This window comes from Chiroxiphia lanceolata (genome assembly GCF_009829145.1).
Source record: "Chiroxiphia lanceolata isolate bChiLan1 chromosome W unlocalized genomic scaffold, bChiLan1.pri scaffold_60_arrow_ctg1, whole genome shotgun sequence".
NCBI classification, from domain to species: Eukaryota; Metazoa; Chordata; class Aves; order Passeriformes; family Pipridae; genus Chiroxiphia; species Chiroxiphia lanceolata.
The window spans coordinates 51,582-78,533 of record NW_022476506.1 but is presented as its reverse complement, the minus strand read 5'-3'; the positions used below and the strand labels follow the sequence as shown (position 1 = coordinate 78,533).

The following is a 26,952-nucleotide window of genomic DNA, read 5'->3' as shown; positions in this document are numbered from 1 at the left end:
ACATTGCAGCCTCACCCGTGTTCCATATGTGATGCCACGGCCTATCCTCTCCATTAGACCCTGGCAACCAAGGAACCAAAGCTCCACAATGTAACAGTGCAGCGCAATCCTTGGGCCTCTTTGTGATGTCACGGCCTATCCTCTCCATTCCAGAATAGCCCATGGAAACCAAAGAGCACATGGCCCACACCCCCACATTGTAACCCCACCCGTGTGCCATGGGCCCCTTTGTGACCTCACAGCCTGTCTTCTACCATTCCGGAATGGTCCCTGGCAACCAATGAACCATCACCTCACACCCCCACATTGCAGCCCCACCCATGTGCCATGGGCCCCTTTGTGATATCTAGGCCTATCCTCCCATTCTGGAGTCACCCATGGCAACCAAAGAACCAACACCATACACCCCTGCAATGAAACCACACCCATGTTCAATGGGTCCCTTTGTTATGTCACTTCCTATCCTCTCTGTTCTGGTATGACCATGGTAACCAAAGAACCAAGCACCAGACCTGCACATTGCAGCCTCACCTGTGTGCCATGGACCCCTTTGTGATGTCATGACCTATCCTCTCCATTCCAGAATAGCCCCTGGCAACCAAAGAACCATTGCAGCACACCCCCACAGTGCAACCCCACCTGTGTGCCATGGACCCCTTTGTGATGTCACAGCCCATCCTCTCCATTCTGCAATGGCCATGGTAACCAAAGAACAAAGGCCCCAAACCATCACAGTGCATCCACACCAGTGTTCCATGGGCCCCTTTCTGATGTCATGGCCTATCCTCTCCATTCCGGAATGGCCCCTGGAGACCAAAGAACCAACGCCCAACAACGTCAGAGTTCAGCCCTCCTGTGGGCCATGGACCCCTTTGTGATGTCACGATCCATCCACTCCATTCCAGAATGGGCCCTGACAATCTAAGAACCAATGCCCCACACCATCACAGTGCAGCCCCACCTGTGTTCCATGGACCCCTTTTTGATGTCATGGCCTATCGTATTTTCTAGTTTAATGATATAGAAACGTTCCTCCAGGAGAGCAGGATATGGGAAAAACAACCAAGCTCCTCCCTCCGAACAATTACAACTTTGAAATTAAGAAGCTCCAGCTGAAAGTTTTGGAAAAGAAAAATAACCACTGTTTACTAAAGAATATGTATATATATTTATATAGGTAACACAACAAACAAGCAAGCAACAGTCCCGTAGGCAAAACAGGACACGAGGGAGTCGGAAGCGAAAAAACTCAAAGCTCGCTTCCCCACACCACTCCTGAGATCCCACCAAAAAAAACAAAGTCGCCTCCCCCCCACCAAGGGACAGAGAAAAAAGAAGAAAAAAAAAAAGAAAACAAACCTGAGCTCTCCCTCCTCCAGCTGTAGCTATGGGGGGGGAGGGGGGGAAATGGTTTCTCTCTTTTCTGTCTAGCTGATGTGCTGAGGTCACTTAGCATTTCAATGAAGCAGTCATTAAGCCCTGGCCTTGCATAACAACAGTGTCTTAGCTTGCTAGCAAGAAGCTTTCGGTATGGAAAAAATTCACTAGGAAAAAACAAAAAAGGTATAGAACTATGACAATATCCACCCCAAATTTTTTCATACTACCACTATTTCAAATTAAACCTTTTAACTATATACGTGCATGCATTATTCTAGTTATATATATGTTTACAAATGTGTAGATACAAATACAGATACAGGCATGGAGATATGGACAGTTCACCCGAAGATAAGATCCCCTTGAGGTATACATCAGGTCTCTCCATCTTCCTGCATCACCCACCAGGTGCACCCGGGTCCTTGAGCAAAAACGTACCCCTGAATAGGCTTGCCTTTGCTTGAGACAGGATTAATCCAAACTGTTTTACCTAACATACCTCTCAGGTGTGTTACGGGAACTTTATCTCCATCTACAGTGTGAAGGGACTCTGATTGGGCAGGGTTGGCTCGACTGATGGAGCCTCTAGTGTTGACCAACCACGTAGCCTTTGCTAGGTGCTGATCCCAGTGCTTGACAGTCCTTCCAGCCAATGCCTTCAGAGTGGTTTTCAACTGTCCATTACACCGTTCAACCTTCCCTGCAGCTGCTGCATGGTGTGGGATGTGATACACCCACTCGATGCCGTGCTTCTTTGCCTAGGTGGTAACTAAGCTGTTCTTGAAATGGGTCCCATTATCTGACTCAGTTTGCTCTAGGATGCCGTGTCACCACAGGACTTGCTTTTCAAGGCCCAGGATGGTATTTCAGGCAGTGACATGGGGCACTGGATGTGTCTCCAACCATCCAGTGGTGGCTTCCACCATGGTGAGCACGTAGCGCTTACCTTGGCGGGTTTGTGGCAGTGTGATGTAATCAACCTGCCAGGCCTCCCTGTACCTGTACTTACTCCAACGTCCACCATGCCATAGGGGCTTCAGTCTCTTGGCCTGTTTAATGGCAGGACATGTCTCACAATCATGGATAACGTGGGAGATAGTGTCCATGGTTAGATTCACCCCTTGGTCCCATACCCATCTGTAAGTGGCATCTCTGCCCTGATGGCCTGAGGCATCATGGGCCCATCATGCCAGGAACAACTCTCCCTTGTGCTGCCAATCCAGGTCTACCTGTGACACCTTGACTTGTGCAGCTCGGTCTGCCTGTTCATTGTTGCGATGCTCCTCACTGGCTTGATTTCTGGGCACATGGGCACCTATGTGGTGGACTCTCAAAATCAGCTTCTCTACCTGGGCAGCAATGTCTTGCCGCATATTGGCAGCCCAGATGGGTTTCCCTCTGCATTTCCAACTGGCCTTCTTCCATCTATCCAACCATCCCCACAGTGTTGGCCACCATCCACGAGCAAGTGTAGAGGTAAAGCTTTGGCCACTTCTCTCATTCAACAATGTCCAATGGATGGCTTTGAGCTCTGCGAATTGACTCGATCCCCCTTCTCCTTCAGTGGCTTCTGCAACGTGTCATGTGGGGCTCCATATGGTTACTTTCCATTTTTGGTTCATCCCTACAATGTGACAGGAACCATCAGAGAAAAGTGTGTGGCATGTTTCTCCCTCTGGCAGTTGACTGTATGGCAGAGCTTCCTCAGCCCATACTACCTGCTCTCCTTCTTCATCTGCTAGACCAAAATTCTCACCTTCCAACCAGTTTGTGATGATTTCTAGGATCCCAGGGTGATTCGGATTTCCAATATGGGTGCACTGCATGATCAGGGCAATCTACTTACTCCATGTGGCATCGCTGGCATGACGCATACAGAGTGCCTTTCCCTTGAACATCCAGCTCAGCACCGGTAATCAAGGTGCCAGGAGGAGCTGTTCTTCTGTGCCAATCACTGCCGAGGCAGCTTGCACTCCTTCATAAGCCGCTAGGATCTCCTTCTCTGTTGGGGTGTAGTTGGCTTCAGATCCTCTGTAGCTTCGGCTCCAGAATCCAAGTGGGCGGCCTTGGGCCTCTCCAGGCAGCTTTTGCCAGAGGCTCCAGGAAGGACCATTATCCTCAGCTGCAGAGTAAAGTACATTCTTCACATCTGGTCCTGTCCTGACTGGCCCAAGGGCTACAGCATGGGCAATTTCCTGATTGATTCGTTCAAAAACTCACTGCTGTTTGGGACCCCACTGGAAATCATCTTCTTATGGGTTACTAAGTAGAGAGAGCTTACGATTTGGCTGTACTCGGCGATGTGCCTCCTCCAGAAACCTGTGGCATCCAGGAAGGCTTGCATTTCCTTCTTGCTGGTCGGTGGGGCCATTGCTGTGATCTTGTCGATGACTTTTGTTGGGATCTGACAACACCCATCTTGCCACTTCACCCCCAGGAAATGGATCTCTCGGGCAGGTCCCTTGACCTTACTCTTTTTGAGGGCAAACCCAGCTCCCAGGAGGATCTGGATGATTTTCTTTCCTTTCTCAGAAACCTCCTCTGCTGTGTCCCCCCATACGACGATGTCATCAATGTACTGCAGGTGTTCTGGAGCCTCACCCTTCTCTAGTGTGGCTGGGATCAGTCCATGGCAGATGGTGGGACTGTGTTTCCACCCCTGGGGCAGTCAGTTCCAGGTGTACTGCACACCCCTCCAGGTGAAAGCAAACTGTGGCCTACACTCTGCTGCTAAGGGAATGGAGAAGAATGCATTTGCAATGGCAGTAGTGACGTACCACCTTGCTGCCTTGGACTCCAGCATGTCTGGAACGGTGGCACTCAGCGGCAGGGTGGCTTCATTCAGGCCACAATAGTCCACAGTCAATCTCCGTTCCCCATCAGACTTACGTACAGGCCAGATGGGGCTGTTGAAGGGTGAATGGGTCTTGCTGATCACCCCTTGGCTCTCCAGCTCACGGATCATCTTATGGATGGGGATCACAGAGTCTCGGTTCATTCGGTACTGCCGACCATGCACTATTGTGGTGGCAGTTGGCACTCGCTGTTCCTCAACCTTCAACAGTCCCACAGCAGAAGGGTTCCCTTCTCAGGCCCACTAATGAATTCATCTGCTTAGCCATTTCTGTCTCCACAGCAGCTACTCTAAAGGCCCATTTATGTCCTTTTGGGTCTTTGAAATATCCATTCCAGAGGTAGTCAATGCCCAGGATACATGGGGTGTCTGGACCAGTCACAATGAGGTGTGTCTGCCAGTCCTTCCCAGTCAAGTTCATCTCAGCTTCCAGCAGAGTCAACTCTTGAGACCCTCCTGTCACCCCAGAAATGGAAATAGTCCCCAGTCCCACATGTCCTGAGGGCATTAACATGCATTGAGCACCAGTGTCAACTAAAGCCTGGTATTCTTGTGGCTCTGACATGCCAGACCATCAGATCCACACAGTCCAATAGACACGGTTGTCCCATGCCTCTACCTGGCTGGAGGCAGGGCCCCTCTAACACTGGTCTTGGTTGGGGCCATCACAGCTGTGGATACATTCGGGAGGTACCTTCTAGCGGGTCAGATCCTTGCCCATGGGGTACCAGTACTGCACTTTGTCTCATTGACTTCCCTTTTTCTCTCTCCTTCAGCTCTTGTACTTGGGCTTCTAGGGCACGGGTAGGTTTCCTGTCCCACCGTCTCACATCTTCTCCATGATTGACTAGGACATGACTGACAGCTCGGTTCGCGGAGTCTGTCTGCCGTCTCTAACTGGGGAACGTCTGGCTCTGACCTCAGAGGCTCTGGTTCACACTGGTGTCATGTGGAAGCTGTTTTCCTTCATCTCCTCTCTAAGTTTGTTCTGTTCATATCTTTTACTTCTGTAGTCAGTGCCTTGAGGCCCTCAGCCAATGTCTCTATAGTGGAGATATGGGTCCATAACGGGCTGTGGACCGTGCTGTCGAACATCCTGAGTTTATTCATTACAGAGCCCACTGTCTCTCTGTTTTCTTCAAAGTGCAATGATGCCAGGAAACTGGTGTATACAGGTGGCCCCTGCTGTGAAAGGCTCCACCACATCTGTGACGTACAGCTGACGTCGTCGGGGTTGTGGCTGGGTTGCCCATCCTTTTCAAAAAGTATCTCTAACAGTCCCCAGTCAGTCGCCATTTCCCTCAGGCGTTAGATACCTTCCTCCGTGGTCTTCCAGGCCGTGTTATGAAGATGCTTCTGCAGGAAGTCTCTGTACACAAACTTCTCTCTCACACTTGTTAGAAGTCGCTCCCAGAGAGAAAAGGGCTTTGACTCCCTCATGAATGCTTGCTCAATACCCACATCCTGGGCCAGGGATCCCAAATATCTTGCTTCGTTGCCATCAAGTGTAGGGAACCAAGATTATATGACCCTGGGAGAAACTTAGAAGGGGAACTTGGCAAGATAAATGTGGACGTGGTGAGATGTATTGTGGAGGACCCAGATTCGGACTGGGAAAGATTCAAAGCGTGGAGACAAGTATACCACAATTAAGAAGAATTTATTGAATGGACTTTTGAAGTTTTGATGTGGTTTAAAAACTGTTAATATAACACCCCATTTATATGTATTACCTGTACATGTCCAGACTTGTCCTGAGTTGTTTGCTCCCTGCTTTCCTGCTCCTCCCTCTGATTGGCTGGAATGTGCTGCAGTGTGGAGTGAGCTCCCATTGGTCCTCGGTTTTCCCCGGCTCATCCCAAGTTCCTCCCTCTTCTCCCAAGTTCTCTCCCTCATTTGTTCCCCTGGCTGTCTATCCCACGCTCCACCCAGTTTTCTAGAACCTTCTACCCAAACCCTATATAAACCCATGTTCACCCTCAATAAAGAGAGAGAGCTTTGACCTTCTACCTTGTGTTGTGACCCTTATTGCTGTCTCGGTCCTACACCTACCCTCGGACCGTGGCAATATATCCTTGTGTGTGGAAAACTAACTGGGAGTAATTTTCTCATGGACAGTGAATGCTTTACTGAAAAGTAGATATAGAGAAAAATTACTAACAGGAATTTACTGGTGATGTAACGAGGTATATAAACCGTGAAAGAACTGTAATAAATGATTCCATTACACCACGTGGGTCCATCCCTCAATATGCCACAATCGAGTGGCAATCCTTCATGCATATGGTTCCACACTTGAATCAGCCAGGTCAAAATGGGCTCGTTTTGGTGTCAAATAACGTCGTTCCACATACTGCAGAGCTGGTCACATGACAGGGATTCGGGAATGATCTCAGGCTCTGGTTCCTCCACTGGTTGTGAAGGTCCTGATTCCCCGTCCTCGTTAACTGGGCGTATTGACTTGGCTTTATACTTCTTCCTCTGCATTGGGGCCACTTCTGCTGGCTGTGACTTCCCTTCTGGGGTGACTGGGGACTGAGCACTTGTGATGTCTATTGGTTTCTCTGCTCCACTGTCTTTCCATTCTGACTGCAGCTGGTGATGCACAGTCCATACCATGGTGCAGTAAGCATGGGCTAAGGTCCAGCTCACTGCTATAAGCTGTCCATCTCTGGAATTTATGGACTAATGTTCTTTCAGGCACTCAGCAACCTTACAGGGGATCTGTGTTTGATCAGGGGAGAGCTTCCAAACAATTGGGGGAGACTATTCCTTCAGCACCTGGCCTATCTCCTCCCATACTCCCATCCAATTAGGGTGATTTATGTCTATGGCAGGCTGTTGGGCCATGGCAGGTGATTGGACAGTGGCAACTGGTTGGACAGTGGCAGGCTGTAACACAGTGGCAGGCTGTAGCACAGTGGCAGATTGTTGGACAGTGGCAGGTTGTAACACAGTGGCAGGTTGTAGGACAGTGTCAGGCTGTAGCACAGTGGCAGACTGTTGGATAGTGGCAGGCTGTAACACAGTGGCAGGCTGTAGCACAGTGGCAGGCTGTTGGACACCGGCAGGCTGTAACACAGTGTCAGGCTGTAGGACAGTGTCAGGCTGTAGCACAGTGGCAGACTGTAGTACAGTGGCAGGCTGTAACACAGTGGCAGGCTGTTGGACAGTGGCAGGCTGTAGCACAGTGGCAGACTGTAACACAGTGGCAGGCTGTAACACCGGCAGGCTGTAGCACAGTGGCAGGCTGTTGGACAGTGGCAGGCTGTTGGACAGTGGCAGGCTGTAACACAGTGGCAGGCTGTAGCACAGTGGCAGGCTGTAACACTGGCAGGTTGTAGCACAGTGTCAGACTGTAGCACAGTGTCAGACTGTAGCTCAGTGGCAGGCTGTAACACAGTGGCAGGCTGTAGCACAGTGGCAGGCTGTAACACAGTGGTAGGCTGTAGCACAGTGGCAGGCTGTTGGACAGGTGCCTGAGTAGGGTCCCTTTTGTCTGGGGTAGATCTTGGGGCAGTTACCAAAGACAACCTCACCCTATCTCTAAATGCTGGGTAGGCCACACTGAACAAACACCGCAAAAACATCATCAAGAACAGAATATCTTTAATGTCCAGGGGAAAATTCAGCCCTTCAGAAGCTACTGTGGTAGGGCCACGTGAGAAGTGGGTGAAGGGTTGGGAAAAAGTATTTGCCTGCGTTTCTCCCCCAAAATAGGTACTATTATCAGTAAAACCCCAAAAATAGAAACCTGGGTTATGGTAGTAATGCATCCATTTATATATATTCCAAAAGAGAACTACGGGACCAGAATTTTTCAGCCACTGGTACCAATTTACAAACTTAATAGCAGCCACAACTATTGTAGCCGTGGTATCCATCTTTAAGCAGTGATCTGTAAATGGAAAAACCATGTACACAACCAAATGCCAAGAGAAGATGGACCATGTGATGGCTGATGGTGTCTCTATATGCAATACACAGGTAATTAGACAAGTGAGTTTATTCCTTTTCCACCTTTCCTCTAGTCAAGCCCCACAATTTGGGCACCACTAAATGTCTAAGTTTAACAAGATTACCACTTTGAAATTAAGATTCTGCAAGTGAAAAGCGTGGAAAAGGAAGAGGACAGCTTTTTATTAACAAATGTGAATAAACAACAAATGGTGCAATCAAAACTTTCAAAAGAAACAAAACAAAGTCCCAATTCCCTAGGTGGGGGGGGGGAAAAAGGGGACAGCTGAAAAAAAAACCACAAAAGCAGCTCCCACTCTGTCTGTCAGTGGAAAAACCAATCCTTCAGACAAAGGACTCCTGAGGCATGGCCTGAAATAAAGACAAGACAAAATAAAATAAAAATTTAGCCATATTAGTTGAAAGTTAGCATGAAATATGACTTTGCAAATTGTAACTGCTTGCAAATAGAAACCTGCCCAATTTTGGGCCATTAAGATAAAGGGGAATTGGCTTATGTAAACAAATAAGATAAAGGACTGACAAGGAAATCGGGAAAAGAAAAGCTGTTAGCTCGTAGCATTGCAAGGGAGACAGGAGAGAGTGGGGAAAACAACTGATTGAAATGATAAAGCTTCATGTAACTACTCTATAGTAATAAAAATAGGGGATAGGTAACCAAATGTCTATTTAGATAAGGCAGACTTCGTACCAATTCTCAAAGAGTGTATATGACAGATAACTTTTGAAACTCACTCCTTCCAAATGTATAAAAAGCTGTTGTGTTTCTTTTCTCAGCAGACATGCACAGGGGGGGCGAAACAGAACATTGATTACAATAATATATATATATATAGAAATATAACATGCAATACCATTGAATGAGTAAATTACTTTACTACTACTAATTTGATGAGTAAATTACGTTACTACTACTAATCTATTACACTGTTATGCCGATGATTTTGGAGGTAAGGTGGCCCCTGGGGTGAGGCAAAAATGGCTGCAACTGAGGTGGTGCGGCCCTCGGCCCTCGGTGAAAACAGCTCCTGTCTGAGGTGAAAACAGCTCCTGGCTGAGATGAAAACAGCTCCTGTCTGAGGTGAAAACAGCTCCTGTCTGAGGTGAAAACAGCTCCTGGCTGAGGTGAAAACAGGTCCAGGCTGAGGTGAAAACAGCTCCTGTCTGAGGTGAAAACAGCTCCTGGCTGAGGTGAAAACGCTCCAGGCTGAGGTGAAAACAGCTCCTGGCTGAGGTGAAAACAGTTCCTGGCTGAGGTGAAAACAGCTCCTGGCTGAGGTGAAAACAGCTCCAGGCTCAGGTGAAAACAACTCCAGGTTGAGGTGAAAACAGCTCCTGGCTGAGGTGAAAACAGCTCCAGGTTGAGGTGAAAACAGCTCCAGGTTGAGGTGAAAACAGCTCCTGGCTGAGGCGAAAGCAGCTCCAGGCTGAGGTGAAAACAGCTCCTGGCTGAGGTGAAAACAGCTCCAGGTTGAGGGGAAAACAGCTCCAGGTTGAGGTGAAAACAGCTCCAGGCTGAGGTGAAAACAGCTCCAGGTTGAGGTGAAAACAGCTCCAGGCTGAGGTGAAAACAGCTCCAGGTTGAGGGGAAAACAGCTCCAGGTTGAGGTGAAAACAGCTCCAGGCTGAGGTGAAAACAGCTCCAGGTTGAGGTGAAAACAGCTCCAGGCTGAGGTGAAAACAGCTCCAGGCTGAGGTGAAAACAGCTCCTGGTTGAGGTGAAAACAGCTCCAGGTTGAGGTGAAAACAGCTCCAGGCTGAGGTGAAAACAGCTCCAGGTTGAGGTGAAAACAGCTCCTGGCTGAGGTGAAAACAGCTCCAGGTTGAGGTGAAAACAGCTCCAGGTTGAGGCGAAACAGCAGGGCACAAGGGTTGAGATGAAAATGGCTCCAGGCTGAGACAAAAATCCTTCCAGGCTGAGGCAAAAACGACTGCGGGCCGAGGGGAAAATTGGTCGGGGTGGAAAAGAAAATGGCTTCGGGCTGAGGTAAAAAAAAACCTCCGGGCTGTGATAAACAAAGTCTTGAGTTTCTATAAGTTTTTGAATAATAGTTTATTATATGGAAAAAGCAAGCAGCCGGCTGGGTGACAGAAATGGGGACCAATTTCCCAAATCTGCACACCCCTACTACAGGATACATTTAGTATTTATCTTAGCTACTTCATGCATATTAATTATATCATACACATCTACATTCTACAGGTTTTTGCTAAGTATTTAATATATGGGGTTTCTTACAGCTAAAGCTAAAAGGGTTATCTCTACAACCAGTCATAATTCATGCATTCTTGGACGAACAGGCGCCTAAAGATTTAAAGTTCTACTGTATTTTATTCTTAGGATAGTAAGGAGGTTTTAGGCCTCTTGACCTTGTAAGGGTCTGTTTTATTTCTTTATGGGGGTGTAATAGAGTTTTACAATCCGTTTGTTTTATTTTGATGTAATCACCCATTTGTTTCACAAATCACAATTATTTATATATCACAGGGCTGAGGAAAACACAGCTACAGCTGAGATGGGGCAGCCCCCGGGCTGAGGCAGCAGTGGCTGAGGCCGGGAGGCTCCCACAGCCCCCAGCACCACGCAGTCCTGCTCCCAGCAGAGACTTTAAATAAGCCCCCGTTCCCCCCCCCACTTCCCCTTTCCAGTTTTCCTTTATTTTTATTTTTTTTTTTTCTGTTCCCGGGGTGGAGAACTGTTCTGCAAGCACTGGAGAGAGCAGCCCCAGCTGCTTCGGATGACACAATGGAAATGAATATTCATTACTGGAGTTCTTGTTAACTAAAACTACAACACTGGGACTCTCCATCTCTAAAAAACAACGGAAGTTTATTCAGAATTGAAGCGGATTTTTTTGGTTCAGAAAAGTTTGTTCATAAGTGAATGTATAGTGTGAGAAATAAAAATACGGTTTTTATTACAAACAAATTTTGCAGAAAACTTATAGGCATATCGTGAAGTTGGGCCTTTAGGCAAATATAAAGGGAATTTTTGCCTTTAGGTAAATATAAAGCTCCTGAAAATGAAAACCTTTTTGGCCATTTGGCCATTTTTGAGCACAGGGGCCTCTCTCCATGGGCTGAGAACAAAGGAGGATCCGTCATTTTGACAGGGGATGCCTTGCAGCCAATAGGAACATTTCACTTTTCAGAGAAAAAACCTTTTGAGGCAAAAATGAATATATTAAACTGACCTGAAGGGGTGGGATTTTGTAAAACTATAAAATGCGTGAAATTTAAACACAAAGGGTCTTTCCTCCCCGGGAGATCGGTGTGAGGTGGACCCAGTGCACGCTGCAAATAAAACTTTCCTTGTCGTTACAGTTCCCTTGTTTCACAGGTAATTGAATCTTTCTAAATTAAATAGCAAGACATTTCTCACAACAGCTTAACTATATATTTATATTTGCCATTTTATAGTAACAGTTTGATTGGAAAATCACTGAAACTTTAAGTTTTGCTAAACTAACTAAGTTTCAATGAAAAAAGCCGGGGGGGGCTGAAAAATGGACATCTAGAATGCAGAATTTATAGCCCTCCAAGGACGCTGCAGAGAGCAAAAAATAAAGGAGAGACTAACAAAGACAATTCAGAACGTGCTGGAAACTCTCTACCTGGGAAAAAGAGAATAAAAGGACAAAAACTGTGGACTAATTAGCACGAGAAGTGAGAAATCAATAATCAATAGAGGAGAAAATACTAATTAATGAAGAGAATTATGTGATTTAGAACCAATGAACATTAACTTTTTTGTTTGCTAAATCTGTATAAATAAGAGAAAAGTTCTGAAAGGGGGTATGTGTAGGGGGGTTGAAATTATCTGCTACACACCCTGTGTGCTCTCTGATACTAAAAAATAGTGTTAGAGAGTTTCATTTATCCCGTTTTCAGAGACACTTTTCATTACGAATTTTTAAATGGATTTTGCTTCTGGGCAGTGAGTGATTTTATCATGCTGGGGTCAGCAGGGGAGCGGGAACTGCTCTGGAGGGTCCAGGATCAGCCCCACCGAGGCCGTTCCCTCGCGTTCTCCCACTGCCCCCACCCGCACGGTCGCGACCAGTTCGGGGCAGTCCCGGCCCTGAGCCATGAAATCCTCTTCCACAGCCACTCATAGAATCATAGAATCATAGAATAGATTGGGTTGGAAAAGACCTCCAAGATCATCAAGTCCAACCCCTGATCCAACTCCAATTACTATATCATGGCACTAAGGGCCACGTCCAATCTCTTTTTAAAAACCTCCAGGGATGGTGAATCCACCACCTCTCTGGGTAGGCCGTTCCAATGCCTGATAACCCTCTCTGTAAAGAATTTCTTCCTAACATCTAACCTAAACCTCCCCTGGCAGAGCTTGAGCCCATGTCCCCTTGTCCTATTGTTGGTTGCCTGGGAGAAGAGACCAACCCCCACCTGGCTATAACCTCCCTTCAGGTAGTTGAAGAGAGTGATGAGGTCGCCTCTAAGCCTTCTCTTCTCCAGACTAAACAACCCCAGCTCCCTCAGCCTCTCCTCACAGAACTTGTGCTCAAGTCCCAACTCCCTGCGGGGCAGAGGACCCCCGGGAGAGGAGCTGCACATGAGCTGGTGATGTCCTGGGAACCAGACCCTGAACAAGTCCTCATGGGGGACTTCAATTTGCCTGAAATTAATTGGGGGTTGGTAAAACCCGGACCAGAAGATTCCTAAAAAACCTGGATGACAACTTTATGGAACAGCCCCTAGGGGAGCCAACTCAGAAGAATGCCCTGCTTGATCTGCTGCTTGTCAACAGAGGGGATCTTGTGAGCAAAGTGGAGCTTGGTGGCTGTCTTGGCCACAGTGACCATGAAGTGATCAAGTTTAAAATTTCTGTTGGCAGGAGGAAAAGTGCCAGTGAGACCTCAGCTCCGGACATGAGGAGAGGAGACTTCAGGCTGCTCAGGGAATTAGGTAAAGCAGGGAAGGTAGAAGGACAGCTTGGCTGAGCAAGGATCTCCTCTTGGAGATAAGGCAATAAAGGAAGGTGTGTGCCCAGTGGAAGCAAGGTCAAGTGGCATGGGAAGAATACAGAGATGCTGCTCGCTGCTGCAGGGAGAAAATTCATGCAGCCAAAGCTCAACTGGAGTTGAAGCTGCCAGAAACATGGGGGACTGTAGTGGGTTTCTGTGGCTGGGTTTTGGTAGCGGGGGGGCCGGGGGGGGCTACAGGAGTGGCTTCTGTTAGAAGCTGCCAGAAGCTTCCCCTGTCCTGTGGAGCCAATGGCAGCTGGCTCCAGGAGGGACTTCCTGCCACTGGCCAAGGCCAAGCCAATTAGGAGTAATAGTAACACTGATGTGATAACATATTTAAGAACAGAAGGTTGTTGCGCAGAAGAATTCCAACCAGGGAAGAGCGGAGTGAGAACATGGGAACAAGGCAGACCCCAAGGTCAGTGCAGAAGGAGGGGCAGGAGGTGCTCCAGGCACTGGAGCTGAGGCCCTGCAGCCCGTGGGGCAGAGTAGGGTGGGCAGCTGTGCCCCTGCAGCCCATGGGGGAGCATTGGGGTGCAGAGACCCCCCTGCAGCCCACAGGGGAGCATTGGGGTGCAGAGACCCCCCCTGCAGCCCATGGGGGAGCATTGGGGTGCAGAGACCCCCCTGCAGCCCATGGGGGAGCCCATGCTGGAGCAGGTGGATGCAGGAAGGAGGATGTGACTGAATGATCAACTCCCAGTTGACCCTGACATTATGCAGGAGCTCCTGATGCCAATTTTATGCCCCAAAAGGCGCAGAAGAACTGCTCAGAGACAGAATTTTCAGTCAATAAGCAGGAGGTATTTATTTTACGGCCGGGGAGCAGCCAGGTCGCCCTGGACACACTGCTCCGCTCAAGAAACTTACAACTGAGCTTTTTATACACTTTTTGCCAAGCAATTACATCACATATTATGAATATTCATTATCTTGCAACATCTACTTTTAATATTCATAACAGGCGGAGTCGAGGCGGAGCTTGAGGCGTGGTCTCTAATTTGGGGAGAACTTTGGTGGGAGTTCCTGTTGTCCTTCATCATGAACTCGTGTCCTTTTCATCATCATCTTCATAAACTTTTGAACCTTCCCTAATTTGGGTAGTTTCCTCGTGCATTTGGCAAGGATTTTCAGTATCTGGCAAGGGTACCTGATTACTTGGCTTGTCTCTTTCCTTATCTCCTTTTGTTATTCCTCCATATATCCTTTTTCGTGTGTGCTAGCATTTTTAGTTCTTTCTGTTCATGCTTGTGTTCTCTTATGTCAGAGTGTCCTGTATTCTAGTGAATTTATTGCCTCCGCTATTTCTTAATACTAAGTTCTCTATGCCTTGCTTAAAGCCTTTGTGTTTAACTCTCCCTAATCCTTACATTGCTCGACTAAATTCGCTTTCCAGGTTTTACCTGGCTTCACTCCTGCTCCAACTGGATCTCTACAAATCTATGGGACCTGGTGGGATTCATCCCAGAATACTCAAAGAGCTGCTGATGTCCTTGCAAAACCTGTCTCGATGATTTTTGAGCCATCTTGGGAATCTGGAGAGGCTCCAGCTGACTGGAAGCTGGAGAATGTTGGCCCAGAAAAACATTTCCTTCAAAGAAAAAGGAGACTGCTTCAAACCATGCCACTGATGAGCCCTCACTTGAGCAAGGCTTCTACACTTTTCTTTCTGTAAACCATGACAAATTCACGTGATTAAGAATTTTTTTTCAAACCTGACTTTCACTGGCAGTTCACTTGTGCACTGTGAGGTTACAGAGTCCCACCTTACAAAGGCTTTGAAGGGATTGTTTTACCTACAATGACTTTGTTTAATTCCAAAGTTATAGCTCAGACTAGTCATTGCTGCGAACCCTTGTGTGTGAATTGCTTCTGAACAAACATTATTAATTGTACCTAATTACTGCAGCAGACAACTTTATCCCCTGCAAGTGACCCTGTCCTTCACCCAAGAGCCAAGGCTCTGCAATTCCAGTTGAATTCCGTGCATTGCCATAGTCACCTAGATCATGGAGTCATGGAATGGTTTGGGTTGGAAAGGACTTTACAAACCATCTCATTCCACTCACTACCATGGGCAGAGACACCTTCCACTAGACCAGGTTGCTCCAAGACTCATTCAAAATAAACAAGGGGCTACTTACTGCAGCCACCAACCTCAGGCTCTTCTCCAAAATATTTGGGAAATATCCAGTACTCTGTTACCTTAAAGGTAGCACTTGTAATCAGGAGATTTTTAGTTATTCTTTTAACCATTACTGCCCTCAAAGGTCAGGTCTGGGATTTGAGAGGTCCCAGCTGACTGGAAGCTGCCAAACATTGTCCCAGTTTTCAAGAAGAGCAAGAAGGAGGACCCTGGAAACTACAGGCATGTCAGTCTCACTTCAGTGCCTGGTAAAATCATGGGAAAAAAATATTCTGGGAAGCACTGAAAAACACCTGGAGGACAATGCAGTCATTGGTCACAGCCAGCACAGCTTCATGAGGGGAAAGTCCTTCTTGTTGAACCGGATTGCCTCCTGCAACAGGGCAACTCACGGGGTTAATCAGGGGAAGCCAGTTGATGTAATCTTTTTGGATTTTGGCAAAGTTTTCAATTCTGTGTCTTGCAGTTTCCTTCTGGACAAACTGTCCAGACCACAGCTGGATAAACACATCACGTGGTGAGTGGGCAACTGGCTCCCAGGTTGGGCACAAAGAGTTACAGTGAATGAGGTGACATCAGGCTGGCACCAGTCACTGGTGGGGTTCTGCAGGGCTCCATCCTCAGCCCAGTTCTCTTCAACATCTTCATAAATGACTTGGACACAGGACTGGAAGGAATAGTGAGTAAGTTTGCCAATGACAATAAATTGGAAGAAGCTGTTCACCCCACCAAGGGCAGAGAGGCCCTGCAGAGATGTGGACAAATTTGAGAGATGGGCAATCACCACCAACATTATGAAGGCAACAGCAAGATTCTGCACCTGGGGCAGGGCAACCCTGTTGTGTGGATAGACTGGGGAATGAGAGGCTGGAGAGCAGCTGCAGAAAGAGGCCTGGGGGTCCTGGTCAATGGCAAGCTGAACATGAGTTTTGGGCACCACAATATGAAAAAGACATTAAGCTATTAGAGAGCATCCAAAGGAAGGCCACAAGGATGCTGAAGGGTCTGGAGGGGAAGCCTTAAGAAGAGTGGCTGAGGTCACTTGGTCTGTTCAGCCTGGAGAAGAGGAGACTGAGGTTAGACCTCATTGGGGTCTTCAACATTGTCACAAGGGGCAGTGGAGGGGCAGCTACCGATCCCTTTTCTGTGCTGACCAGTGACAGGACTGAAGGAAATGGTTGGAGCTGAGTTGGTGGAGGTCTAGGCTGGATATCAGGGAAAGGTTTTTCACCCAAAGGGTGCTTGGGCACTGGAACAGGCTCCTGAAGGAAGTGGTCACGGCACCAAGCCTGACAGAGTTCAAGAAATGTTTGGACAGTGCTCTCAGGCACATAGTGGGATTGTTGGGGAGTCCTGTGCAGGGCCAGGACATGATGATCCTGATGGGTCCCTTCCAGCTCAGCATACTCTGTGATTCTATGAAATTATTTCAGCATCCAGCACTCAGCTTTCACTCCAGAATAAAGCTGTTCAGCCTGGTGAACACAGACCTTCCACTCCTCCCAAGTACAGCAACCACAGCATTACTTAATTTCTTTGGATGAAAGAAATAAACAGCATTTAAGTGTCACTGTAACAATTCTATATCCTTTCTTATTGGCTACTGGTGTATTTTGTACATTTTCAATTTGACAACATTGTTCAGCGTTGCTGCCTGCAGGAAACCTCCACTTAGATTCCCAAGTCTTTCTCCTGTGCTCACTCACTACCTTACTCCTCCTTGTTACCTCTATTTAGATGTGCAAAAATCAGCTGCTGCTGAGGGAATCCTATCTAAAGGGTTCCCACTCAAAACACTGCATTCATTTCTGTCCCTGCACGAAGAAATCCAAGAGGAAAATAGCAAGCTGATTACAGAACCTTGCAAAATTATATCTGAGGACATTTCATTATAAAATCACAAATAATAACAGAAGCTGAGAAAAACAGCAATGTTAGGAAACAAGCTTCAAACACTCAGACTAGAACAGCTCAGGCAATAAATTTAATTGTAATGAACCCTCCCTTTCTGACATTTGCACAATGCCACTGAATTTTCACAAACAGGGAAATAGGGACCCCTGGCAGCAGTGGCTTCACACAGAGCAATGACACAACAGGGCAGGGCAAGTGGCTGCTAAATTTATAGCTTCCACATTGCAGCTAAGGATTTATTTTAATTCTACTGTAGCCACTATTAATAAAGTGCAAGATTTAAGAGTCATTAAAAATAAAAATAAATACATAAATACATTAAAAGACAAAAACCCACAAAACTCTGCTATACCAAAAAGACAAACCACATTTTTCTTTACTGTCAGAAGGTTTCTGAAAAAAAAAATCAAACCATTCTGCAAGTTCTGAGGTACAAAAGAAATATGGACTTGGGTTTCTGCACCAAACCATAGCAGGATTTATCCAGTTGGCCATTCAGAATAGGAACAAACAAGCAAGTCCATATTTCCCAAGGTATTTTACAGCTCATCCTCCTTTTTTTTTATGGCAGAACACACAAAGACATTCTTGTTTAGGAAGAAAATTACTTTGAATTATTTAAACTTTGAGGTCCATTTAAAAATGAATTTTATTCAAGTCAGATACTCCCAGGCATGAAGGTAAGACATAAATAAAACAGAACCTACTTTATCATAATGTACCACTTCATTTTGCTGCAGTATTTGCAGAAAAAACACATTGAAATGCCCTTCCAGCTGACTTTAAACCTAATTCTGGACAACACCAGCCTGAGACATAATGAAAGCTGTTACCAGTTCTGAGTTTGGTTTTCAGAGCGATCGACCATCAAAATCTGTGTTTAACTTCAGCAGAATTGTGTTCAGAAGCTGTGAAAACTGGGCCTGAAATGACATGTTCGGACCTGAGTCACAACCCTTTCAGTGCCACCCACCAGCACCATCCTGATAGCTGTTCCCACAGGAAAATCCCGCTTGGAATCACTTTAAGGTGAAAGCCCAGCCCGGTGTCAGCCCCTGACAAGCTGCACACAAACACCAGGAGGGGGAGGAAGGGCTGACTTGGCAGTTTCTAATTGACCCCACTGGAATTGGGCCTGGAGCCACCAAAGCGTTGCCGAGCAGCATTTCTGGAGCACGAACAGTGCCCAGTGTGCACCACCGATGTTTGTGGGGACCCCCAGGGCTGCGGGGACAGGGGTGGCAGGGCAGGTGTGGGGCCAGAGGCAGTTGGGCCTCCCCAACCGCCCCAGATGCGGCGTTTGAACCCGGCAACTGCCAGAACGGCTGATGGAGACCCAGCAGGTGAGGGGGAAAGGTGCAGCTCTCCCTGTGCCAGGCCCAGAGGGGGCACAGGCGGGCCTGGGCTGTCCCGTGGGGAATGGTTCCCTTTGGGAACAACAGTCTGCTGTTCCAGAGCTGGCAGCAGCTTTGGTGCTGGCCATGGGGACAGGGCTGGGAGGGATGGAGGGCTCCTCCCTGAGGACACCCACACCTCCTCCTCTGTCACTGCCTCGCTGGAGGCACTGGGCACTGATGAGAGAGCAGCTTTTCATCACATTCCCTTCACCCCAATTTACAGCCCAGCCTCAGCAACTGCCAGAGACCTCAGTGGGTTTCTTCCAGTCATCTCCCAGGTGATTCTCGGTAGCCCAGACAAGGCCACAGGAATGATCAGAAGATGCTCTTCTGATGCACTTCTGCTGTGGGGAAGGCTGAGAGAGTTGGGACTGCTCTGCCTGAAGAAGGCTCCAGGGAGACCTTAGAGCCCCTTCCAGCATCTTGAAGAGGCACAGGGAGAGCTGGAGAAGGACTTGGGACAAGGACTTGCAGGGACAGGTTTAGGGGGAATGGCTTCAAACTGACAGAGGGTGGGCATAGATTGGATATGGGGAAGAAACTCTTCCCTGTGAGGGTGGTGAGCCCCTGGCACAGGTTGCCCCATCTCTGGAACTGTTCGAGGCCAGGCTGAATGGGGCTCTGAACAGCTTCCTTTCTGGTGTTCTATACTAGCAAGACACCTTCCAGCAGGCTCTGTTTGTTCTGTTTTTAAACTACTGGACTGAAAGTATTCTCAAGGAGTGAAGAAAGAGCTGAGCTGGAATTCCTGAGGTGGGGCAAGGGGGAAAGCTGTCCCTCCCTGCCTCAGGGACAGCCATGCAATCTGAGTGTATTCATACTTGTGCTCTTCCAGGTGTCTCAGGGGCTTGGACTGAGCCAGTGGTTCCCTTCACACATGTTTCCTCAAGAGGGATCTTCCTCAAGAGCCCCTGAGGTGAGTACAACTGTGCTGAATGACTTAGGACCGTTTTTAAATGGGGTTTAGGGGGAAGAGAACTGCAGGAACCCTGGAAGGCTGAAGCTGCTCTGCCATGGATTTCCTGTCTGTCCCTGGGTGGGATTCATTTCTGTGGGCTTGATTTCTGTGTTGCCATTTTACCCCAAAGGAGACTCCTTTCCTCTGCTCGGTCGGCTTAACGTCTTTGACAGGGAACATGTACAACTAAAACAGGAACCTGATTTCAGGTGGCTCTGTATAACTTTATTGCAATCACACTAATAAATGTACCAAGCACAAGCAATGTGCTTAGTGTACAAATAGATTTAATACATATAAGTGGATTTTGCAGTTGGTTCTCCATGAATGGACACCATTCTCGTTCGGATCAGAAGAGGTGTTTCAGATGGTGCTTTGGAACAGGACAGAACACCTGTCCTCCTCACACCAGGCTAAAGTAAAGAAGGAGCATTAGATCTCCATTTCATGACTGTGAAAAGACTTTTTTGCAGTTATTTGGATTTTATTTCTTTCTGTTTCCTTTTTTTTTCATTTAATTTAATTTAACATGTTCCAAATCTATTTATCCAAATACATTCAGTAAAGTTAAAAGAATGGAAGGCAACTAATTTTACCATATTGCCCCTTAATGTCATCTTGTTTGGTGCTAAAATCCACGGCAAAGGATTTTAAATGCAAAGCATTTTCAGAAATCACTTTTTGAAACAAACCAGAGCTCTCCTGGGACATTTTGCAAAGGCAAGCAGTGACAAGGACAAGGGGGAGTGGCTTTCAGCTGGAAGAGATTTAGGTTGGGTATTGGGAAGAAATTCCTCCTTGTGAGGGTGGTTGCTCAGAGCAGCTTTGTCTGCCCCAGCCCTGGAGATGTTCAAGGACAGCTGGACGGGGCTTGGAGCAACCTGGGCTAGTTGAAGGTGTCCCTGCCCATGGCAGGGGGTTGAAACGAGATGATCTTTGAGGTCCCTTCCAACCCAAACCATTCTTTGATTCTATAAAATTACTTAAAATCCCACAGTTCTCTCCTCACCTCCTGCTCCTTCTCTGGCAGGTGTGGCAGGAGGCAGAGGAACACAAAGAACAACACAGGGCTGGCACAGGCAGAGGAAACTGCAAAACTAAAGGAGACAGCCACGAAAATCTGACTGGGACAAAAGCAGAAGCACAACTGGAGCCTGGTGCGGGGATATTCCCGAGCCCTCCACTTCACATCCCTCCGTGCAAACTCAGGGAAATAGAAGCTGAGTTGGTCTGCGCCGACGAGGCAGACACCGAGTTTGGGTTCGGCGAGTTGGCGTTGCCTGGAGTGACCCCACCAGCACATCGGGCTCCGGCCGAACCCCCCGAGGGCAGCCCCTGGCACTGCGTGGACGCGCGGCTTCAGCTGCCCCTGCAGGAGGGCAGCGCTCGGTACAGGCAGGAGCAGTTCGCGGCAGCGGCAGCCAAATTCTCCACGGCTCTGGAGGTACGGGAACGGGGAGGGATCGGTGTGATTTCGTGTGAAATCTGAAAATTAAGAGCTATAAAAAAAAAACCAACAACGAAGGAAGGTGGGGGCTCAACTTAAACCAAAGAATCTCAGGTGCTTTTGTGTTTTTCTCCAAGTCCTTGACTGTGTTTATGTGTGGAAGAAATTGAAGTCCCATAAAGGGGAAAAACTTCTCCCCTCTTTAATCCCAGCTCTATCAGCAACAAATGACCTCTCAATAATCAGGGGAGTTCCCACTCTTCCCCAGCTGCCCCTGCACTACCTGGGTCAAATGTTTAATATTTTGCTTGAACAACAGGTCCCTTTGAGTCCCTTTTTTCCCTTTATGGCATTCCCATCATGTCCTCTGTTTCTTTCTTTTCCTCTGAAGACAGAGGATGCCACCAGAGCTAGGCAGTAATCCTTTTCTTTCTGCATGAGACAGGACAGGTCCCATTGGGATCAACCCCTCAGAACTTTGGGAGTGTTCTCTTCAGCAGCTCAGAGTCCACACACTGAGTTTTGTGGGAACACTTCCTGAGGTACTAAAGAAGTACAATGGACTCACTTCTGAGCTGTCTGAAGTGGACATGTTCTTCCATCAGTGGTTATTTCTATGATTTCCAGTTTCAGGGTGAACCCCCCAAAATTTACAGACCTTGGACAGTTTTACAAATCTCGGCCAGCCTTGAGTTTTATCAGTGTAAGATGAGAAAAGAGGGATGTCCTCTGGCAAGGTTGCAACGAATTTTACAGGGGAGAGAGGAGAGAAAGGAGGTGTAGGAGAGCCCAGCAGGTGGGTCTACCTTCCATCCACCAGAGAACAGCTCTCTCATAAACTATGAAAGATGCCACACAACTAACCTGACTGCTGACACTCACCATGCAGACAAGGGCTTCCCTTTTTCCATGAGACAGGATGCCAAAAGCACTCCTGGGAGCTCTCAAATCAAAGAGAAAAGGAAAAACGAGAGCCATTTTCTGCTTCACAGGAACATGGTTGGTGATGAGAATAGAGGACTTGCAAGCTGGACTCTTCACTGTCTCTAAAAATTCCTCTCCACTCTGGCCCCAATCCCTTCAGCTGGGTACCTGACACCCTGAAAAAGGAGCCAACTGCACTTGTTTTAGCTCTGTTCTGCCAAACCTTATTCAAAAGCATTTGTAAAAGCTTAGAGCTTTCCAGTTCACAAGCAAATATCCTATTCCTTCTTCTTTTTACTACAATACTGAAGCCATTTTTTTAAGCAAGAAATATTATAGCAGTCAATGAGTAAAATTAGCAAGTGTCATCCTTTTCAGGTGCTTTTTTGCTCCCTATATTCAGAAAGGAGGGGCCAGAACCACTGGCTGCTTAAGAAGAAAGGAGGACTTGCCCCATTCTAAGAGGAAATGGAAAGGCTGGCAAATAGACATACTGGGGAAAGAGTAACTAGAGATTAAGGAATTCTTTCCTGGGATTGTGGACAGAGTGATTGGGACATCCCAGAATTGTAGGGCTGGGGCTTCTCAGCAGTCTCCTAATCCAGCTCTCCTCAGAAGCAAAAGCCAGAACATCCCTGAAAGACAATTCTGTACCCTGTGCTGATTTTTGTAATGCTGACTTTAGTTAAAGCCAGAGTCTATTGTACTTCACTTTTCTCCGCTGATCAGTCACAAAAAGCATTTCCACCTAGCAAATGGTGTGTTATAACATTTGCAAATAATGGTTTTATTTCACATGCAGCTTTGCAGTAGAGGCTTTGCTACAGAGGATCCCTTGAAGTCCTCTCCAGATGATATTTCCAGAGTTGCCAGTTTTATTGAGTCAAAACTTGTCATCTGTTACTTAAAACTGGGGCAGCCTGACATTGCCCTGAGTCATTCACACAGGTAGGAAAAAGTATTGATTAGATTCACTACTAGGACTGAAATCCAAAATTGAACAAAGACTAGAAATAAGTGCTGTGCAGGAAGAACCAGTCTAATAATGAGAAAAGAGGAATCAATAAAATACACCTGACATGTTGCACTGATGTTTAGATTGGACTAATTCTCCAAACTGGAGATCTCAGCTGTAACAGCCCTGCACACATTCAGTGCTTTGGTCATATAGAAGGGAAGGAGCCTGTGTGTGCAGCCTCCCCAGGCCCAGACACATGGAGGGGGGGCATCCTTCAGACTGGTTCCAAGCACCAGTTCTGGGCTGAGAGCCTGAGTGCCCAGGAGTGGTCAGAGAACATCAAGGGCACTCCCAGGGCACAGCTGGCAGGGACACAACCTGTATTTCTGCCAGCTGGAGTATTCTGTCAGGTGAGCCAGAGGAGTGGGAGCAGTGAGCCCTCCCATCAGGAGCTGCCCTCTCTGCCAGTCTCACTGCTGAGCTGCTGCCAGTTTTATCATATTACCTTAAAGCCTGAAATCTGTTGCACCTGGAACTTCACCTGTTGAACTAAGGGTCTAACACACATGCCAAGGTTCACCCACATAGAACCTATCCCTTGTACAGGAAGTATTTCAAAATCTCTCAAGTTAACACTATGATATATTCCAGAGGCACAGTGTTACCAGGGAGGTGGGTCAGACACCTGCCACTCCTGTTTGGGGAGCTGAGGGTTAAAAGAACTTGTGCTGTAGCAGTTTTGCTTATGTTACCTACATACTAAAGGCAAGAGGGAATGTTATCCCTGGAACTTCTTTCCTAGAATACACAGAACTCTAATGAAATAGCATTTATGATAAAATCACAACGAAAATTTTAGTAATGCTTGTTCATAGACCACATCTGGAGAGAGAAGGGGAGGGAGACAGAGAGAAAGAGCTCACTGATATTTGAGACATAGCACTAAGTTGTAGAGAATAAGTGCATGTGGTTTGTGCCTTAGTCACAGTTTGATTCCCATGAGCTTTAGTGAATAACAATCTAACCTTGTCCATCCTTCTGTGGTAAACAAAGTCTCGAGTTTCTATAAGTTTTTGAATAATAGTTTATTATATGGAAAAAGCAAGCAGCTGGCTGGGTGACAGAAATGGGGACCAATTTCCCAAATCTGCACACACACTACCAGGTACATTTAGTATTTATCTTAGCTACTTCATGCATATTAATTATATCATACACATCTACATTCTACAGGTTTTTGCTAAGTATTTAATATATGGGGTTTCTTACAGCTAAAGCTAAAAGGGTTATCTCTACAACCAGTCATAATTCATGCATTCTTGGACGAACAGGGGCCTAAAGATTTAAAGTTCTACTGTATTTTATTCTTAGGATAGTGTCATGGTTTGAGATAGCCCAAATTCCAATTCCCTAGCTCCATCCCCCCCCCCCCCACATCTCAACTCAATGTGAGATGGGTTTTTTTCCAGACAAAACACAACCAGACTCAGAATGGGGAAAGGGAATATATTACAATGACTATACAAATAAATACTACAATACATTATACACACGACTACAACTATCTCTACCATGACATAAGTATTTACAATGGATCAGATCTCTTCTCCCCTCCAAATAAAAGTCCAGGAGGGAAAGAAGGACAGATCCCTTCCAGTCTCTTAGGGCAGCAGCTTCTTCAGAGTAGCAGTCACTAAGCAGCAGCATCTTCTAAGGCAGCAGGCTCTCTCTGTCTCTTCTGTTTCTTGTAGCAGCTGATAGCTGGATCTCTGCCAGCACACACGAGGGGGGGTATCCCCCTCGGCCACTCGTCTCTCCAAACGAGTGGTCTTCCGTGGGCTTCGTCACCCCAGACAAGGTCGTATCACCACGTCATATCACGAAGCACAGGGGGTCTTCGTGACGGTCTGGTATCTTCAGGAGATTCAAGCTCCTTGCAGGGCCTCTGTGCCCTGTCTCAGGCTGCGAGCTTCTTTGTAGCTTGCAGCAAGGGAGGGCCTCAAGGCCAACCTCCCACACTCCGTCCTGGCTGAGCTCTCAGGACGTCCGAGCTTCTCGGCTCCTCTCTGCAGTGCATGTTGCACTCCAAGGCTCTTTCAAGTAAGAGTCTATCAACTTCCTCCTTCCAGGAGGTCTCAAAGGAGTTTTTGGGGGGTCTGGTATCAGTTCTTACCCCCAAGAACTCTGTAGAACTCAGCTGCTGACTCTCCTGCCCTCAGGTCTCCTTCCAGGAGTCCCTTCTCTGGTGCTGCATGTCTTTGTTGCTTCTTCGGTTCAGTTCTGGCTGCTGCTTTCTCCGGCCACTGCCACGGCCACTGCCCACGATGGAGAAAACATCTTCCAGTATAACTATAGGCACCTAGCCCAGCATTGTGCTGTTCCAGGTCCCCACAGGCCCCAGCTGGGGCTGGGGGCCGAAGCCCCCCTGTGGGGCTCAGAGCCCCTTCCTCGTGGCTCACAACATGGCCACCTTCTTCTAACCCCTAAAAACTACAACTCTTCTCTTCCGGTCTGGTTGTGGTATGTTTACATTTTTTGCAGGAGCGCTCATTGGACAGAAATTCAAAACTTCCAGGGGTTTCCACCCCTTGGGGTCTACCACTTTTCTTATCCTCTGGGGGAAAACAAAGTCCAAACCACTACAGATAGTAAGGAGGTATTAGGCCTCTTGACCTTGTAAGGGTCTGTTTTATTTCTTCATGGGGGTGTAATTAAGTTTTACAATCCGTTTGTTTTATTTTGATGTAATCACCCATTTGTTTCACGAACCACAATTATTTATTTATCCCTCTTCTCCCTCCCAGGAGCATCATTCAGAACCCCTCTTTCTTCCGCAATCACCTCCGCCAAGCCGCTTGCTTTCGGTGCCTGCAGAGATACTCAGAGGCTGCCAGGTACTGGGGCTGCTGCAGGGCTCTGTCAGCCCAGCCCTCGGGATGAGGACATCCTCTCATAGCCAGGCTTTTACCAAACCACTGGGAGCTTTGCACTGGCTTTGGGGGTGGGTGATCTCAGGAGCAGCAGAGCTCCAGTCCTCCCAGTTGGTGTGACGTGAATAACCCCAGCTGTGGTGCTAAATGGTCCTAAATGACACCACAGGCTGTTTGCTGGCAGAGAGTTAACCAAGCTAAAAGTGTGTTTCCTGATGTTCCTCTGAAAGTGGGACAAGGACTGAGAGTTCTGTGCAACTTTTTGGTACAAACCTCACGTTACACTCTTTTAATATGACTTCAGTCTGGCCACAGACACCCTTCTCTGCCTGTGAGCTCATTTCTGCTGCTTTTGTTCTCAGAAGTGCCATGATTGCTGACTGTCTGTACATCCTGACAGGGGGCACGGCCCTGGAGACAAGTGACCTCATCCAGCTCTACTGGCAGGTGAAAACTGAGAGCCAAAGGAGAAACTGGGTGCCTATCTCAGTAGTGGGATCAACAGGGGGGATTCCTGCTAAACAAACTGCCCACAAAGGGAGCTCTGGGGCACGTCAGTCAGCAGGACACTGCCCAGTCCTTCTGTGTGGCTCATTGGAGGCGTGGACTCAGTGGGGAGAGGAACTGAGGCGACTTTATTCAAAGGGCACAGTCTTTTGTAACCCACACAGACATGGAAGGATTCCTTATGAGGCAAAAACTGTAACTGCAGCAGCTGCTTGGCTGCTGCCACAGGGGGACAGGGCAGGCTTTTAGGGGCACAGCTCATTCCTGTGATGAGTTGCTCTGTACTCTGCTCAGCCTGAAACCTGCTGCTAAGCTCTGGTTCTTTCCAGGCCTTCAGCCTGCACATTCCCCACACTTTTGGACTTATAATGGAGTAGATTTGTTTGGACTAATTTAAAGGGATAAATTCAAGGTTGTTAACCCTTGGATCATGCTTCAATTTTATGGACTGCTACAAAATTTAATTTTGGATACTGTCACCTAAGCTATTTTTTCTAAAGTCTTCCCGATGTGACCTTCAGAGAGCATGGAATCACTTTTTCTTTTCATCTAAAAGACAATTAATCTA

The 26,952-nt window shown here is 47.4% G+C and overlaps 1 protein-coding gene and 2 long non-coding RNA genes across 3 annotated transcripts in view; 2 read left to right on the top strand and 1 right to left on the bottom strand.

Annotated features, from left to right (window-relative positions):
- The first annotated feature begins 942 nt into the window (after nucleotides 1-942).
- Nucleotides 943-16,945, top strand: LOC116781577. The gene is made up of 3 exons (XR_004354912.1): nucleotides 943-1,177; nucleotides 15,816-16,032; nucleotides 16,783-16,945. It is a non-coding gene; the product is annotated as an uncharacterized LOC116781577 (long non-coding RNA).
- Nucleotides 15,697-18,548, bottom strand: LOC116781576. The gene is made up of 3 exons (XR_004354911.1): nucleotides 18,383-18,548; nucleotides 18,097-18,186; nucleotides 15,697-16,016 (listed from the first exon to the last, which is right to left on the bottom strand). It is a non-coding gene; the product is annotated as an uncharacterized LOC116781576 (long non-coding RNA).
- The window catches only part of LOC116781574 (spermatogenesis-associated protein 16-like), an 18,543-nt gene continuing 9,924 nt past the window's right edge, over nucleotides 18,334-26,952 (top strand). The window contains exons 1-6 of the mRNA XM_032677230.1: nucleotides 18,334-18,606; nucleotides 19,496-19,576; nucleotides 20,649-21,062; nucleotides 22,792-22,937; nucleotides 25,752-25,841; nucleotides 26,240-26,324. Of these exons, the coding sequence (XP_032533121.1) occupies nucleotides 18,592-18,606; nucleotides 19,496-19,576; nucleotides 20,649-21,062; nucleotides 22,792-22,937; nucleotides 25,752-25,841; nucleotides 26,240-26,324 (831 nt within the window). The 5' untranslated portion in view covers nucleotides 18,334-18,591. The remainder of the gene's footprint in view (nucleotides 18,607-19,495; nucleotides 19,577-20,648; nucleotides 21,063-22,791; nucleotides 22,938-25,751; nucleotides 25,842-26,239; nucleotides 26,325-26,952) is intronic.